The sequence below is a fragment of the Apteryx mantelli genome, chromosome 15 (assembly GCF_036417845.1).
Source record: "Apteryx mantelli isolate bAptMan1 chromosome 15, bAptMan1.hap1, whole genome shotgun sequence".
Classification (NCBI taxonomy): domain Eukaryota; kingdom Metazoa; phylum Chordata; class Aves; order Apterygiformes; family Apterygidae; genus Apteryx; species Apteryx mantelli.
The window spans coordinates 1,174,341-1,190,780 of NC_089992.1; the positions used below are offsets into that span (position 1 = coordinate 1,174,341).

At 50.0% G+C, this 16,440-nt stretch overlaps 1 protein-coding gene across 1 annotated transcript in view; it reads right to left on the reverse strand.

Moving 5' to 3' along the window:
- ADAMTS7 (ADAM metallopeptidase with thrombospondin type 1 motif 7) overlaps positions 1-16,440 on the reverse strand; it is a 79,220-nt gene that overhangs the window by 14,397 nt on the left and 48,383 nt on the right. Inside the window, exons 17-23 of the mRNA XM_067305434.1 lie at positions 14,559-14,685; positions 13,653-13,866; positions 7,387-9,261; positions 5,242-5,394; positions 4,374-4,547; positions 2,926-3,072; positions 2,089-2,248 (exon numbers count right to left, since the gene is read on the reverse strand). Coding sequence (XP_067161535.1) covers positions 2,089-2,248; positions 2,926-3,072; positions 4,374-4,547; positions 5,242-5,394; positions 7,387-9,261; positions 13,653-13,866; positions 14,559-14,685 — 2,850 coding nt within the window. The remainder of the gene's footprint in view (positions 1-2,088; positions 2,249-2,925; positions 3,073-4,373; positions 4,548-5,241; positions 5,395-7,386; positions 9,262-13,652; positions 13,867-14,558; positions 14,686-16,440) is intronic.

Genomic DNA, 16,440 nt, shown 5'->3' on the forward strand with positions numbered 1-16,440 from the left:
CTTTGGCACATGCTAACTCCGGAGCTTGACCCTGTGCTGTTCGTAATCAGCCCTGGTTTCTGGCACAACAGCAAGTTCAAAACCCACGTGATTGTGCTCCTCCTTGTGCCAAATTGATTTAATGTTGCAGATCAGGTTTTGGGAGACATCACATCAATTCCTCTCCTTGTCTTGGTGTACACCGTATCTCAATCTACTGCCTTCCCTCTATTTACTCACTTAGTACTTCAAACAGAAAAGCAATCAAGGCTGGCTGGCTGGCATAGCTCTCGATAAACTCTGACTGCTCCCTGTCCCGAGCGGTGAAGCTTAGGAAAGCCCAAGCTCTGAACGTGCCCAGCCGGAGGGTCGGGTTTGGGGCAGCTGTGGGGCAACAGGAGAAAAGGGCCGGCAACCCTCCTCCCCGCACGGCTGGGTGTAACGTCCACGCGCGGCGCTCCCCAGCGCCTGGCCCCGCTCGCTGCGGTCCCCCACCTCGCCCTCCACGCTTGCCGCCGCACGGGCGTTCGCTCCCGGGCGATGCCGATGGCCCCCGCCCGGGAGCCGAGCAGCACTGCTCCGCCAGCCAGCCGCGAGAGCCGCGCATGCCCCGCTGGGGAAGAAGCGATTGAGTTTTGCTTGTCTCAGCACCGCCAGTTATTGCTGGCGCCCTCCTCCACATTATCCTGGGGGATTCCCGGGTTGAAATGTGGGGAGAAGAAAAATAAAGAATGAAGGGAGAAGAAAAATAAAGAACGAATCTAAACTTGGCTAGAGAAAACACTTGCTGTTACCGGACCCAAAAAGGGAGAGCGTTCCTACACGCCCCTGAATTCATTTCACGGCGTGGCTTAGAAGAGACCAAACAGAGCACACATCCCCTGCAAAGGACGCTCGCCAAATGCCAGCTAATGCAGTGCCATTTAAAAGCCATTAGCCCACAATACGCCAAATAACAGTGTGCTACGTCTCCTTACACTGCTGTGTGCCCCTATATCTAGTGGCAAAACTGTGGACTCAGCAAGTTTCTAACCGGTTGTCGCCACATCAGCCTGAACCGACCAGCCCTGTCCAGGCGCCTCCAGCTCCTGCGGAAGGTGGTGCCGGGACCTGTGCGTCCTCCTGCGCGCGCCTGGGACGGAGGCAGCCGCTCCGCGAAGGGCTGCCGGCAACTCGTGCGGGGAGCTCGCGTCTGCGCCGTGCTGCACGCGTGCGGCCTTCCACCCTTGCGATGAACGCGGGGACCCTCGCGTGGCACCAGCAGTTATCGCATTCAGGAACGCACAGTTTCTCTAAGTCTTGTGTTTCTCAACTACCACTTCTACCAATCTTAGATAAAGTAAAACGTCAAACCCAGCTTCAGTCCTCTGCGCTCAGAGCGCTGTGACGTGATCCAGGCACACGTTTAGGCAAGGCACGTAGGCAATTAGCTCCAAAGTCTAAATCCATCTCCTCTAAACTAGGCTGGACTATCTTTTGGATGACCGCTTGAAGTGGCAGAGCAGCACTGGCATTGTGTGCGCTGCCTGGAAAGCGCTAGATAATTAACATAAATTAGCACATGCCACTGGATCCAGAGAAGTTAAACAAACAGAGGATTTGACTCAGATTCTATTATAGCTGGTGGGAAGTTTCACCTTGTAGCAGCCCAGTGAAACAAGAATCTAAGTGCAGTTTTATATTAATCTCCTGGCACAGATTTAATGTATGGTGTTAGATTATTAGCAAGAGTAAATACTGGTAATAAAAAAGCAGAGTTTTTTTCATGACATTTTGAAATGACACTGGAATTGTATGCGGTTCTAATCAGGTTTAAGTGCAGCATTTTTTAGGCCTATAAACAAAATTGCTCTAATATATGGAAGGAATTTAATGGAGATACTCATTGTGGACACAGCCCCCACCACTCTGAAGGTAATATTCCTTACCTAAAAGCTTGGTGATGTTTGCAACAATCTCCACAATGATAACCACACTCAGCCGTATCCTCCAAACACACCAAACAGCTCACGCAAGCCTTTGCGGGGTATAACCATACTAAAGAGAAAACGTTTAGCTTCTAGTTCACCGAGAAGGCGCCAGGCCCCGTGCTCAGCACGGCTCACTTACTCGACTCGGCGTTTTCACAGTCCTGCGGGTTGCACTTCTGGGTGTTCTCAGGCCACGGCTCATGGTCGCAGAGACTGCTGTCCTCCTCGGCCGCCCCTGTCTTGGTGTTGATGCACTTCACCTGGCGCTGCTGGATGCCTCCACCGCAGGTCGCCGTGCACTGCGGAGAGCGAGGCACCCGCGCCGTCAGCTCCTGCGCCGTCCCGTGCCCCCAGCCCGCACCCCGCGGGGTGGCACCTTGCGGTGCGCTGCATCAGCAAAGCCACCGCCAGCCCTGGTGCCCCGGCCCCACCTGGCAGAGCTCCGCATGAGAAACGCTTGATGGCTTTTCACCCGCTCTTTGGATTTAGCAAAGCGAGTCGTTCCCCACACAGGGCTTAGTCTCAGCCGAGCTCTGCGGGCACAGCTGGAGCGTGGCTGGGTCACACAAAGTCCCCCCGACCCTACTAGCCAGCTCGGCAGTGTGGCACTTTGCTAATGAGCAATGCTAATTGCATCTCTAGTCCTGGGTAGCAGTGCACACTGACACAGCTTAACTACACCAGTGCTCACAGTAAGTATAGCAATAGGAACATTTTTATACACTGCTTTTATAAACTGTGAGTAGCTGGGAGAGTAATGTCTTCTGCTAACTGTGCCACAATGGACTGCAATCTCAGCTGCCAGTCCGGCACGCGGATGCAGGGACACATTACCGGCAGGGTGGCAGGCAACGTCTGCTTAGCTGAGACTGCAACCAAGTCCCTGGAAAAGCAGCTTTACCACAACAATAACGATGATTAATTCCATCAGAGATTCCACAGAGGAAACGTTTATTTCCTCTCAGTGTTTGCTCACCTGTCCCCAAGACCCAACCACCCATTTGGTGCATGGATGAGTGTTGCAAGGCCTTGTGTTGTTTGGCCGTAACATTTCGTCGCATCGCCCCAGTTCCGGGCATGTCACCAAGCGCTCCTGCTCTCCTCCGCCACATGACTCAGAGCACTGGGGAGAGAAAAACAAGTTGTCCAAACGGGAAGCCAAGTGAGTAACAGACGGAAGACACACTCCACTTATTGGTTTAAGGAAATACACTGTAAAATGGCCCGACAAATAAATAAGCAAACACAAAACCTGTTTCCAGGGTTGAATGTCCACTTCGTAGCTATAGCTGTTATTAGCAGGCAGTTTCATTCTTGGCAATGGGCAATCTAAAATGATTTGAAATTTAGCTAGATTCAGGAGAACATAGCAGATCTGCTGGAGGTATCTGCTTGTATATTCCTAACATTTCAATAGCCGGAGTCGGCCCACTGCTGAACTGAAGGCAATACTGCCACTGCCTCCCTGTTGAGGAAAATCACCCAGGCTCAAGCGAAGGGTGGCTGGCGGACAGCTCAGTTCTTCTCACTGTGCTTTCCAAGCAGCAGCTATTATGCACTTTGCTATGCGGATAAGCAGATACAAAGTGCCAGCCAAATGTGTTTCCAGGGAAAGATAGGAAAAACAACTACTGATGCGAAACACCACCTTACAAACATGCAGATTGTTGACTGACTCGAATAGGGTGTCTGGTGATAAATGACTCGCATTCAGAAGGTATCTGACTGTGAGAGCACAGGGTGAATTGCATACTCCAGGGCCCTCCAATGTTTTATTCAGCTGACAAGTCACTTTAAAAGCTGAATGCAATAATGACCGCTGAACAGACTATGTCCAGCTAATCAGATGCTGCAGTGAGTTATAAAAGCAGAGCTGTCTGTGACAAATGCTCAGGGTCAGGGGAAGAGGCAGTTCTGTGTACATACAAACGTTAGTTAAACCTGTTACCATTTTCTGAGGCTGAGTGATCCCATGGTTTCACACATGCCAAAAGTCCACTTCCAGAGTACCCAGATGGAGCGTGTGCACCCAGCTCCCTGCTGGGAAACCCTGGTGGGTCTGACAGGAGCTGGGCTTACAACCTGACGGGAGCTGTGCTTTGTTTCTGGCTTTATGCAGCTCTTGACACTTGAGTCAAGAGGCCATGCAGAAGACAGGACTAGTCCCACTGGGACTTCCAGCTCCAGATTCTGTGATGAAACCGGTCCTCACCATGGCCTTGTAGGTCACTTTTTGGTAAAAGACAATGAACAAATTCCTGCTCTTGTGTTTATTTGCAAAGAGCTATCAAAAATTTTGAAAATAGCCAGGCCAGATTGTTTCCTCATTTATTATGGCTGAGCCAGGAACAAAGCCCTGCTCAGATGCTCTGAGGTCTAGCGCTGCCTACATGAAGCCTGCGTACCCCAGCAGCGTGCCCTCACCTCTCTCCAGGAGGAGGTGTACCAGTCCAGGCAAGGCTTGCTTTGGCAGGGAGTCTGCGCTGGTGGTTTGTAGAGGACAGCTTGACAGTGAAAGGGCCGCAGGAGCCGCTGATCTCTGGTGTCGATGCAATGCACGTCCCGCACCTTCAGGCCCCCTCCGCAGTTCTTGGAGCACTGGGTAAACAAGAGAAGAATCATGCTGGAGGAGTGGCCATAAATACTGTGTCCAGGGGAATCTCTCCGGCAAAGGGAATTGACCCAGAATTTAAAGAAATGTAGTGACAAGCTCTGTCTTCAATTGTATTGAGTTAATACTCAACTTGTTTTCACCACTTTATCTAGTCCAAGCTAGAATATATTCCTTGGAGCTCTGAATCAGTCACTACCTTCCCTCTGAAAGCATTCAGCTTCCAGCTGAAATGGCAACAAAGTCTTTAGGATGATTTCCCATCCATGTATCTCAGAAATTAAGGCCACCCAGAATAGTCAGGGTTGCTGCCTAGCATTTAACTTCAGTGGATTCACCAAACCTAACTGCAAACACCTTCTGCTAGTGCAGATTCTCAAGAGTATTTTTCAAACTTCTCTTTTTTAGCTTTTGCAAATTTCTGGCTTTTTAACCATCCCAAGAGCAGGAAAAATAAAAAGATTACAGTAGGATAAAATAGTTTAAACCCTGAGGCAACTGCAAGTGGACACCCCCAACCCAACCGTTCACCAGGGCAAAAATCTTACCCTCTTCCCTTGGGAGCCATGGGGCAAGAGCATGCATCTAGCCACATGGCGAGCACCAGCTGCTTTCATTTTTCTGTAGATTACGAATGGAAACAGCGTGGAAGGACACGCCTGGGTGTGTATTTCTGTTTACCTTACTCCAGTTCCCCACATGCCACGATGAACATGGTCTCAGGGAACATCTTCGAGCAGGGACAGGCTTATTTGCAGCAACACAGTCTTCGCTGTTGCCTGTGCTGCAATGCACGGTTCTCCAGATCGCACCCATGCCGCAGGTGGCAGAGCACTGCAACAGAGAACAGAGACTCTCCTCTCCAGCCATCCATCCAAACCAGGTCATCCCGTAACTGCCTTAGATGCTAGGTCTGGGCCAAAATACAAAATTCAATGGTCCAGCAGAAACATCGCTAAGAACTTGGTTTGGCTCATTGCTTCCTCCATGGAGATGAGGAGGGGTGCCAATAAAACCAGACCAGTGTGATGGTGTGGCAGGGCCCCACGACAGTACAGAAAAAGGAAGGTTTTCCAGAGCACGAGCCCGGCACTGTTTAGCAGAGGACTTAATCCTGCTGGAGAATTCCCTGGGATGGGTTGAAAATCCCACACCAAGAGGCTCATCTTTAATCAGGCCCACAAGACATCAGGCAACCCTCCGTTTGGAAGAAGAGGGAGGAAAGCCCTCTTCCATAACTCACTTTAGTCATTTCTGGTCTGGTTGTGACTATCCTTCCTCTTCCTGTTCTGGTTTTGATTTCCACAATGTTTTACATGTTCTAATTCACAGATCCGGACAGTGGTGGACATCACCCTGCACAAGTTTCTAACTGACCACAGGTACTTACAGCCACTGGGTCAAGCTGCTCTGTAGAAAATGGGGACAGCGATACTGATTTCTGGGCAATGAGGGTAGCTTTAGTTTTTGAATTGTTAGATTTCTATTAATTAGCACTGATGGCTTCAGTTATTTGACTGTTGTCTCATAAATATATGTTTCATTTCCTTCGTGCTCAGCTCTCTTTTACAATTCCTGTGTGTCTGCTTTTTTCTTAGAGTTAAAAGCTCAGGTAAAGATTTCCCTATTGTTCATCTCCATCTGAAAGGCAGCGTCTCCACCTTCTTTTTTGGACTCACCCCTTGCTTTCTAGACTGATCTGAATTATTTTGTAGCAGCCAATCCATCTTAAAAGCCTTTGCAGGGCTTTCAGAATGTACTGGCTTAATTACACCAATGCAACTCTGTGTCACAGCAGTGAAATTAGTCCTATTCCAGGGCTGTAACTGAGAGCAGAATTTACTCGAGGGCTCTGAATGGAGTCTTGTCAGCTCCAGGGGTAGCATTTGAAAGATGTTCAATGCCCTTTCATAAAGCCCACATGTGTGACTGTATTTCACTGATACCAAGTATAGTCCTGAAAGTTACTTGGTCCTTTGTGCAGACTCCTTAAAAGATTCTCCTAATGATCAGTCTCCAGCGGTTCACGACACTGAAGGCTTATTATTTTTGTGCTTTCTGATAAAACCCCATTACCGTGAATTGTGTAAGCCATTAGTCTGTCACTGCAAATGCTATGCAAAGAGCAGCCACAGGACAGCCATGCAGTAAAACGATAGCTGCTAATTACTGACAATATCACGTTCACCACATTCAGCAGAGCCCCTTCCCTTTGGTAATTTGCAGCCTTGATGTACCTTACACTTGACATTTAAATTTCTGTCATTTTGTGGCATATTTAAAGATACTCTCTCCTGTAAAATGCCAGAAGCATGCTCCCGTGCCAGGATCCAGGCTCCCTGTGAGTGCCTGCACAGCCCCAGCCCAGGGGGCTCTGGTCTTGCCCGCTCCTCTACAGCTGGCAGTAATCTGGATGGGGAGTCTTTTTGGGAGTGGGTTGTGGCTGAGCAGTGCATGGCAGAGGGCAAGCAGCCACCTTCGTGGCCGGCGCCTGAAGGTGCGGGGTAGGATAGAGTGGTAGCTGGAGCATGTGCAGGGCTCACAACCCAAACCTGACTTACGCTACAGGAGGCTGTGGGCAGCTTCAAGCTCCCATGCCCCTTGGTTAGACGAGCTGTGCACCTTCTGCACCTCAGAGTGCTGGTAAGTGCTACCTGCACCATCATGTGCTCGACATTGGTGTTTGGCCAAAATGCAAAAATGCTTGTGAGAGCCACACACATCTGCATGCAAACAGGAATGCCTTGGAGATCAGCCCTGGGAAAGGAACAGGTCTCTTACCTACATAACGGCCAGGTTACACCTTTAATGGGAATCAACACGTACCTCACTCCAGTTCCCAACCTCCCAGCTGGGCATTGCAGTGGCTGCTACAGTAGTCGATGGCGGAAGAAAGGAATCCTCCTTCTCCGTCTTTTCCTTCTCCCATTGCTGTGGGAGTTTGGAGGTGGGCTGGGATAACTCATGTTCCCCATCGCCATAATCAAGTGTCCTTGGGGTTGCCCATGGTGAGTGCTGCCCTGAAGCAGCACTGCTGAGCTGGACCATGCTAGAGGTCTGGTGTGTGCTAGGAGACACCGACTCCATGTAATAGGTCATCTCCATATCATTCAGTCCCCTCTCGGTCCACCACGCTGGGGTTAACTCAGAGGGTGGCGTTGCTGCAGGATGAGCAGTAGGGCTCGGATATGAGGACACTGGCACGACTGGCGTCAGGGCACCTTGCTGGGTCAGACCACTGGATGTGAGCTGGGTAGATTGCCCAGGCACGTGGGGAGGCAAGGACACTGGTGGTGGAAAGGCCATTGCGGTCACTAACGTGGCCGAGGTTAGCGAAATGGCATTGTGGTACCCTGGCTGGGGGCCCAGCTCTGCTGTGGGGGCTCTTCCAGCTCCCGGCTCACTGCTGCCTGAGCGGGAGAGACTTGCACTGGGATCAGCCTCTTCGCTACGCTTTCCCATCTCCTGCTCAGGTCTCTGCGTGGTGGGGAAAAGACCTGCTTTCTCTGTAGGCTGTGACAGCTCTTTGGCCTCTGGTGCTGTGTGCGTGCTTGCAGCCTCCCCTGCTGTTGCTCTCTCTGCCCATGCTTCCTGCTCTCTGGGGTTGGAGGTAGCATCGTTATTGTCACTAGTGATGACAAAACCCTTTTCACTTGAGTTTTCGTGGCCTTTCCAAGCAGTGCCAGCCAAGCTGTGCTCTTTACTGCCAGCGTCATCAGGAACCCCTGTACTTTTATGATCTGCCTCTTTGCTCCCAGGCTCACCCCTGTGTTTGAAACCATCACGTGCATCGTTCCCCCCGGCACTGCCCCTGTCAGCAGGCACCGGCGGGGTGGGAATGTCCAAATAAGGAGACAAGGTGGGGAGGCCGCTGGCTGAAGAGTCCTGTTGAGAAACGGTCCTTGTCAGCACGGTTCTTTGGGAGTTATCAGGGGGCAGACTATCGTGGCTGTTTATAGAGTCCTGTGGTTTCACATTCTGGATGGATGGGTGGTCTTCAGAGCGGGGCCTAAGTATTTCTCCCCTCTCATCACTTGTGCTGTAAGGAACTGCATAGCCAGGAGCAGCCGTCCTGATAACCTCGTGCTCTGGGGCCATGCTAGGGAGGTCATTAATGGCTAGACCCCCAGGCTCCTTCTCTTCTTCATCGTGCACAGCAGCAGAAGCATTTGCTTCACTGGTTACTGCATTTTCTTCCTTTGCTCCTCCTCCTGGTTTTATGATGTGCAGATCATCAGCAGGTATCTCCTGAGAATCCTCCACGTTATTGGTACTCAGGTCTGGCTTAGGCACCTCACTTTTGGTGTCTTTCTCAATGAAGGGATTGTAAGACAGATCCTCGTGGAAATTGATAAAATTATAATCGTAATAAAAATCATCAACAAAGACATTTCCCTTCCTGGATGAAAAGTCCTCCTCAGTTATGATATTGACATCATTGGACTCCGGAATATTTGGAATAAAGGGGTTAAATTTAGCAACATGGTTATTGGGAATGTAATGTATTTCATTAAATATTTCTCTGCTGGAAGACCCACTGCCAGACCAGTCAGTGTTGGTGTTTTCCAATTTCTTCTGGCACTGCTGCAAAGAGCAAATAGTTTCCGAGATTGGTCTTTGTGCAGGATCACAAGTTGCTTGAGTATTGTTGCTGCAATAAACAGGGCGCCTTTGTGTTCCGTTTCCGCATGTCACTGAACACTAGAAAAGGAAGAGAAATGAAAATTTAAGAGATGAGAGCAGGGCAGATTTAGGACAGTAAATCACAAGGATTTTATGAGCATGGGCATGAGAACGAGCCAAGCTAAGGGTATCGTGGGAATGGCTGTGCCACTTTGCACGCCTCCTCTCTGAGCTTCCAAAGTAGGAACCAGACTTTTCCATCAGCCAGGACAGCCTGGACCTGGGCACAGCACAAAGGCACCTCGCATAATTCTGCACCTCTCTCACCACCCACTTGGTTCCTGAGGGTTTTGCTGAATACTGTGGTCCTTGATTCTGGAAGTCAGATCTGTGGTATTGGATAATCTGCACATTATTGAAAGGGTCTAGTTCTGGGCTGTTTCCCCATTAAAGACCATCTCAGTGGAGTGTATACATTGCAGGATATTTTGTTCATGGTGATCCTTGACCTGCATTCCAGCCAGAAACAATTTTCCCAGGAGACAGACACTCTGAAGGGCATTGGATAAGATGATCTAATAGGTCTTTTTTATGTGACCTATTGCCATGAATTACAGCTCTTCTTCTAGAAGAGATTTTTTTAAAGAAGGGGATAATAACATGGGTGTTGTCCTAGTAAACAAAAGAAAAAAAGCAAGGGTCAATAAGAAGTTTTGTTGAGGACACCCCCATCCTCACCATAATGGTCTCTTTGACATTGTTCAGTATAAAAGAAGCCCACAAACTGGAAACAAGGACAGTGAATTTTTCTGCTCCATAAGTAAATAATAGTGCTACAAATATCACATGTGGGCTGCACAAGCCACAGATCGCTACATTTGCTATGACAGATGCTTAGAGCATTAGTCACATATACCAAAGTGCCTTACAAAATCCAGCTAATAAGAACAACCAACCAACAGGTCAAAGCCAGTAGAGGGGATTTCTGTAGAAATGCCTGTTATTTGGATGAAAATGCATTGGCTGAGGCAAGGGTTTGACACAAAGCCACCAGCACATGGAAATTAGAGTTTAAGGTGGACGGACACACAGAGACCTCAGGATATCTGCAGAGCCCCTGGGCTGGGTCTGGCCAACCTGCTCCATGCGCGTGTGCACATGGGTGTGTGCACATGTGCAGCAGCTCTCACACACCAATGTTGTGACTTGGTCGTCCATAGGGCTGATCCAGCTCTCACCAGGTGCTAATAAAGCTGGGAGACATCCTGCTGGGTTGCAAGAGCATGACAGCCACATCCTCTGTCCTACACAAACTTGTGGTGGGGAAAGGCTTAATAATGAGAGCTTCTGGCCGTAAATCACAAGTGTGATTTTTGCATCCAGGCAAAGCAACAACAGAGACTCTCTGGCACGGGTTTATCCATCCAGAACAGAGAATATACAACTGCCTGCGATGGCCGAACATGACAGCCAGGCCCTCCCTCCCTTTCTTACTATGGCTGATTGCAGGATTGTGGGTTTCTACCGCAGAGGAAAGACCTAGGAGACATGAGTTTGATCCCAGACCTGCCACGGCTTTGCACACCTCCATGTCCCACCTGCCCACTGCCAGTAAGAGCATGTTGCGGCCGCCCGGACCTGGAGGTGGGGTGACTCCCAGGACATGGGGACTAGCCGCAAGCATTCGATAGGATCCTGCCGTTGGGGGCCTGAATTCCTGCTATCGCTGTGTGATCTTGGCTCAGAGTGACATCCACGCCTTCACTTCTGTCCTTAGCCTCTCAGGGAAAGGTTTTCAATTGCCTTTGTTCTCAAGTAAAATATACTCATTTATTTTGGGCCTTTTTCATTTTTTCACGGTCCTTGAGTGGGCCAGGTGCCGGATGGGACCTGCACTGATCCCTGTGCTCCTCATACCAGCTCTGGTCATCTCCCACCTGGGAGCCCACTCGTGGGATGTCTCCTTGTGGGCAAGGGCTGTCCTCAGTTCTGCATTTCCTGAGCTGTTGATTCGGCAGCCAAAAGGGGTGCCCAGCTCCCCGAGTGCCAGGCTGTGCCTTCATATCTCTTGGGAAATGTCAAATGGGAATGAAATCTAGACTAAGGAACGTGCCTGGCACAAGGGACGGTTTATAAAATCACGTATCCATTGCCAGGCATTTCTACTAGTTACACAATGCAGCTGAAATAAAATATTACCACATATCAGCCTCTCCAAACAGGACACAAACAAACTGGTTCACCCTACCGTGACACTGCTGTCAAAATAGGGAAGATGTAGGTCAACTTCTATAGCTTCCTTAAGCTAAAACTTCCTAGCAAGTGGCTCTAACTCTGTCCAGAAGAGAAACCCAGTGAGTTTCCAGATGTCCTAAATCTTGCAGGGGAATGGAGGAGGCTTATTTGTTTATCCTCAGCTATCAGGAAAGCCCCTGGCAAGACAGATAAGGAATAGCTTCAAAGGAGGAACACCCAAGGATTGCAGGAAAGTTTAGCATCAAGCACAAGGGCTGCAAGTCGCATTACGTGAGGCTGCACGATGGGACGTGCTTCTGTGAGCAGGAGACAGATGCTCCTGCATGCATAGGCTCATATATTAATAAACAACAAATAATTTTTTGAGCACATTGATAACTTCTTTGGAAAGTCTGCAAAGCTGGATGCACAATGCTTCAGGGTCCTTCTGAAGGCATAAACTCCTAGACCCAAGAAAGTGCTTAAACACAGTGGCTAACCAAACCTGTGAATAGTCCTTTCAGCTTCAATGGACTGCCTAGATGCATTAAGTGAAAGACACACATATGTACTTTCCTATATTAGGGTCTGCAAATATAAAAAAAGCAATAAACCCCTCTATTATCACTGGATAAATGGACTACGTTTCTGGAAAGCTTCCAGGTCACTCAAATTTCTCTATTTACTAGTGGCTGCGGAAATGGAGAAAAAAGAAGGTTCTCACTTACAGTGAAAGAAGAATAGAAAAGTTACAGACATCTTAAAATCTCGAGCACATTTTTCATGAGTTCACAGATTCACAGATTACAAAACCAAAAAGGACCATTGTGACAGTCTGTGCTGGCTCCATACATAGCACAGACCCGAAGGCAACTTGGAATTCATGATTTCTCCTTTAAACTCTTGCAGCCTTCTTTCTCAACTGTGCAATTGTGGCTTCTGTGGGCCTCTAGAAAAATATTTCTAAATAGCTCTCATTTAGCCTCCAAATTTTCTGTTCACATTTTTATTCTCTTTGTTTCTTAGCAACAAACTCAATTCCTATGCTCTGATTTGTCTTATGATATTTTTCTTCACACTGAACGTTTTTTCAAACCACTGCTTAAATTAGAAGTTATGATTTTTTGGTTAAAAACCTCAGCCTGCAGTTAAGCTGATTCATAAAAATACAAAAATAAAAAAAGGCTACACAGAGTGCCCACAGAACGTGGCATTTTCTACTTGTTTTTTTCTTTCTCTCTTTCTAAATACATCGTTCAAAAATTCCCTTTGAGAAATAGCCCCATTTCACAGGAGCATTGCTGTGCAGGAGAGCAACTCCGAACCAGGTGTTTGGCTGTAATGCAGCAGCAAAAGTAAACCCCAGCTGGGCCAGTCCTAGCTGCTTGGACAGAAAGAATCTTTAAAAACATAATCAAACCAAACCCTCTGGAAGTGCCGCTTTTGCAGAACAACCATGTTAATCAACCCGACCCGCTGAGAGCACCAGGGTACAAGGGGGTCCTGCTGCTTTTGCCATTTGCTGTCCTGCCCCTGGGCTCCTCGCACCGAGGAGCGCTGTTACTGCCGCAGCGACAGGCGTGCAGGGCTGCGCGGTGCGGGGCAGGGGGGCACTTCCCCCGGCTCCCCCCGCCTCGGCTCAGCTGCTTTATCCCTGCAAAAGCCAGGGCCTCGTGCAAGCCAAGCAGCGATGTGCGCTGCTCCCGCAGTGGGAAGTTTGGCTCCAGCTTCTGTATTTTGGGAGGGGGAATAGAGATGGGTCAGTTTAAACCCAGTTAATGGCCGTCTGCCGACAAACGCACACATGCACTGTGCATTTAGACTCTGGCTTGCCTGTAGCACCTTGTTTCAGCCAGCATGAAATATTTTTGGTCTTTTGCCAAAACATAAGGAAAGACTTGTAATGTTGGAAAATACATTGAAGGCTTTAAAAGCTCTTGTTTCTGCGTTTCTAATTCCTTGCATCAAGCACTGAGTATGGCCTTCACCCTGATAGAGAAAGCAGCAAAACTCAAAGAACAAAAAAAATTTAACCTGCCTGGTGCTCATCCCTTACCCTGAAACCCTTCTGTACCTTGAAATTCCTTTGCATTTGATCTGGTTTTACAATGAAAGCCCACAGAAAAGATCATGTGGTGCCAGCAGAGCCAAACACATCCTGCACATGTTTATCTGAGTACTCCTCCAGCTTTGCAAGCAACTGCGACCACGGTACTCTTTGCGCTCTTTCTCACCTCTGACCAGTTCCCAGCAGTCCACTGGGAGGGACAGGGGACCTCCCTGTGACAGGGAGCGGTGGCTTCTGGCTTGGAGAGGTGCTGACAGTCTGCTTGCTGCAAAGCCCTCTGCTCATCCATCCCCACGCTCTGGATGCAAAGCACCGTCCTCTTCATGAGACCTGACTTACCACATGTGGCAGAACATTTTTGCCATTCGCCAACCCACCATCTAGGAAAAAACAAAAGGGGAAATCATTTAAGTTGGAGTGAGCGTGCAGAAGCCTGTCTGCTCCATGCTACAGCACGCTGAGCACTGCTCAGCGGTGGACTCATATAGCCGCATGGGCTCCAAACTGCAGCGGTATCTGGAGCCAGGAGATGAATGCAAAATGCTGCGGCTAGCTTGGACTTGAGCAGCCTCTAACATTCAGCGGGGCCTGGGGTCACGGGGGAATTAGGATCCCAACAGTGGCTTGTGTTTCAGCCCAACCAAAGGTCAGAGTGCCCAGATCGAGGGTCAGGGATGGATTAGTCCCAGTATTGTGTGGCCTGAGATAGTTATTTACATAAAGATATAGAGGGACTCCTGGCCCTTTTCAGCACGGTGCTTTCCCAGGGCAGCTCACGGTCTGAGGGCTGAGCTGCAAACGCAGAGCGCCCTGCGGCTGTTCGGTGCACCGGTGAGGCTCCTCGCCGTGGGCCGGCAGCAGGGGCTGGGCACCAGTTCTCAAGCACAAAGGGAGAGGAGGTGCAAAATCAGCGGTGGAAACGGCTGCACACCTCCGACGAGGCCGGCTTCTCAGCTGGTGCTCACTGCAGTGCCACGGCAGCGGCCCAGGTCTGGCCTGCCCTCGTCACCCTGCTAGAGCAGCTCGGGCATTAAAGTTTTGCTGAGAAGGGGCAAAGGAAAAGAAAACGAACCTGGCTGGGCAGGGCTCCTCGCTGCACGTCCGCTGCTGGTCGTCGGGCCGGGTCAGCGCATCGCAGTACCTCTCCTCCACGATGCCGGCCAGCTTTTCCACGCAGTGCACGATCTGTCTCTGGACCCCTGGGGACACACAAGCAAGCACAAAACCCACGGGGTCGTTCTGGCAAGCTCCGTCTCAATGAAAACTGCCCTGGCACGTCAGGAGCTGTGTCCACCCGCACCCCTGCGCGTGAGCCGCTCTCAGCAGCCCGTTTCGGAGGGACCGCGGCAGGAACGTGGGAATTAAGCACCACCAAATGACGTGATTTGGTGCAGGGTTGGCAGACGTCAGGTGCTGACCGCTGCTTGCTGAGACACACGTGTGCGGTTCCTGGCGTAACGCAGGGACAGCCGGTGCCTTGTCCGGCCTCTCTCTGCCAGCCAGGCTCCCAGCCACTGCACCCTGATCCCTCTTTAAATCATCCAGGGAAAAACACTACCACAAGGAAAACAGAAAGATTACCACGTGGAAGGAATAAAATTCTCTGCCCACACGAGACCCTTTGAAACACCAAGCAGCACAGATGTCAGTCAAATCACTGCTCTGGTGTGGTTTTACCCTTTTATTTGATTACTGCCAATGTAATCAAACCGCTAAGCATCCTCTGCCAGCAAGCTGCAGGAGGCCTTAACACAGTGTCCTAAAAACAGAAAAGAGAAAATGAGACCTCCGAAGCCCCCACTGGCACTGACGCTCAGGAGCCGTTACTGTGTGGGCTGGCCATGCCGGAGCCGCTGGAGCCGCCGGAGCGCCGGCTCCGTGCTGGCCCCTCTCGTGCTGCCAGCGCCGCTGGCTGTCAGGCAGCAACGCTCCCACTCTGCCCGGGCAGTGCGGAGGAGAGGTGGAAACGTGGTCCGTGATACGAGAGGTATATGGTTAGACCTGCAAAACTTGGTGCTGGAAAATGACCCCGAATACCCAGCCCGGGGCCGGACGGCTATAACCAACTCGGGACCATCCTGGGCGCAGGCTCCAAGGCTTTACAAGCCCAGCACGGCGGCCAAAGCACAGACCTCCCCGGGGCTGGCAGGATGCCTTAGCTGTTTGTCCAGCATAAGGCAAGCCTTAGATCCTGCCCAGCGATCAAGTCTAAGACACTTCAAGCAGAAAGCCAAAAACCAGATTACAGAAAGATTTGGTAAATCTTGTACCCCTTAAAAAAAAAAAAAAGATGTGAGATTATACTTCTTTCAGAGTTTGGGGATGTCGGGAAATACCTAAGAAGAGGCAACAATTCCATAAAACAGTCCATTAAACAACTCACTGCACTCAGCGTTTCTGAGCGCTAGCGGGTGAGCGACACCAGGAGCAAGCCTGCGCGAGCCGCCGGCGCCTCCGCCACCCCGCAGCCCGGGGCCGCCCGCGACGGACCTGCACACCACGTCCCCGGTGCAGACACAGGGCTTCCTGCGTGAAGTATCAGCCTGCTCAAGCACCGGCAATGCCGCCGATTTCCCTCAGACTGAAGAGCTATTTTAATGAAATTGTTTGCATGAAACAACAAGTATCTCGCTCAGTACCAGGGCTCTTTAAAATAGGAAGCACCTGGTGAATGAGTGAGAAAGATCCCTGCTGACTCCTTCTGCAACAGGCATGTTGCTCACCACTGCCCATGACAGCATTGTGTCTGACACGCTTTATTTCCTTCCAATTCCAGGCAGCTGAAAATTAAAAAAAACTACTGAGAAAATATCTCTGCAGATGGAGGAAGCTGAACCTATGGGGTAGATCTGCAGGGCTTCTTAATTTGGATTTAACTGTGTATTCTTTAGGCGTAATATTAGTTGTACACTCTTTACTCACTGGGGAGACCTCTAAGTGGCTGCGCTCGCTGT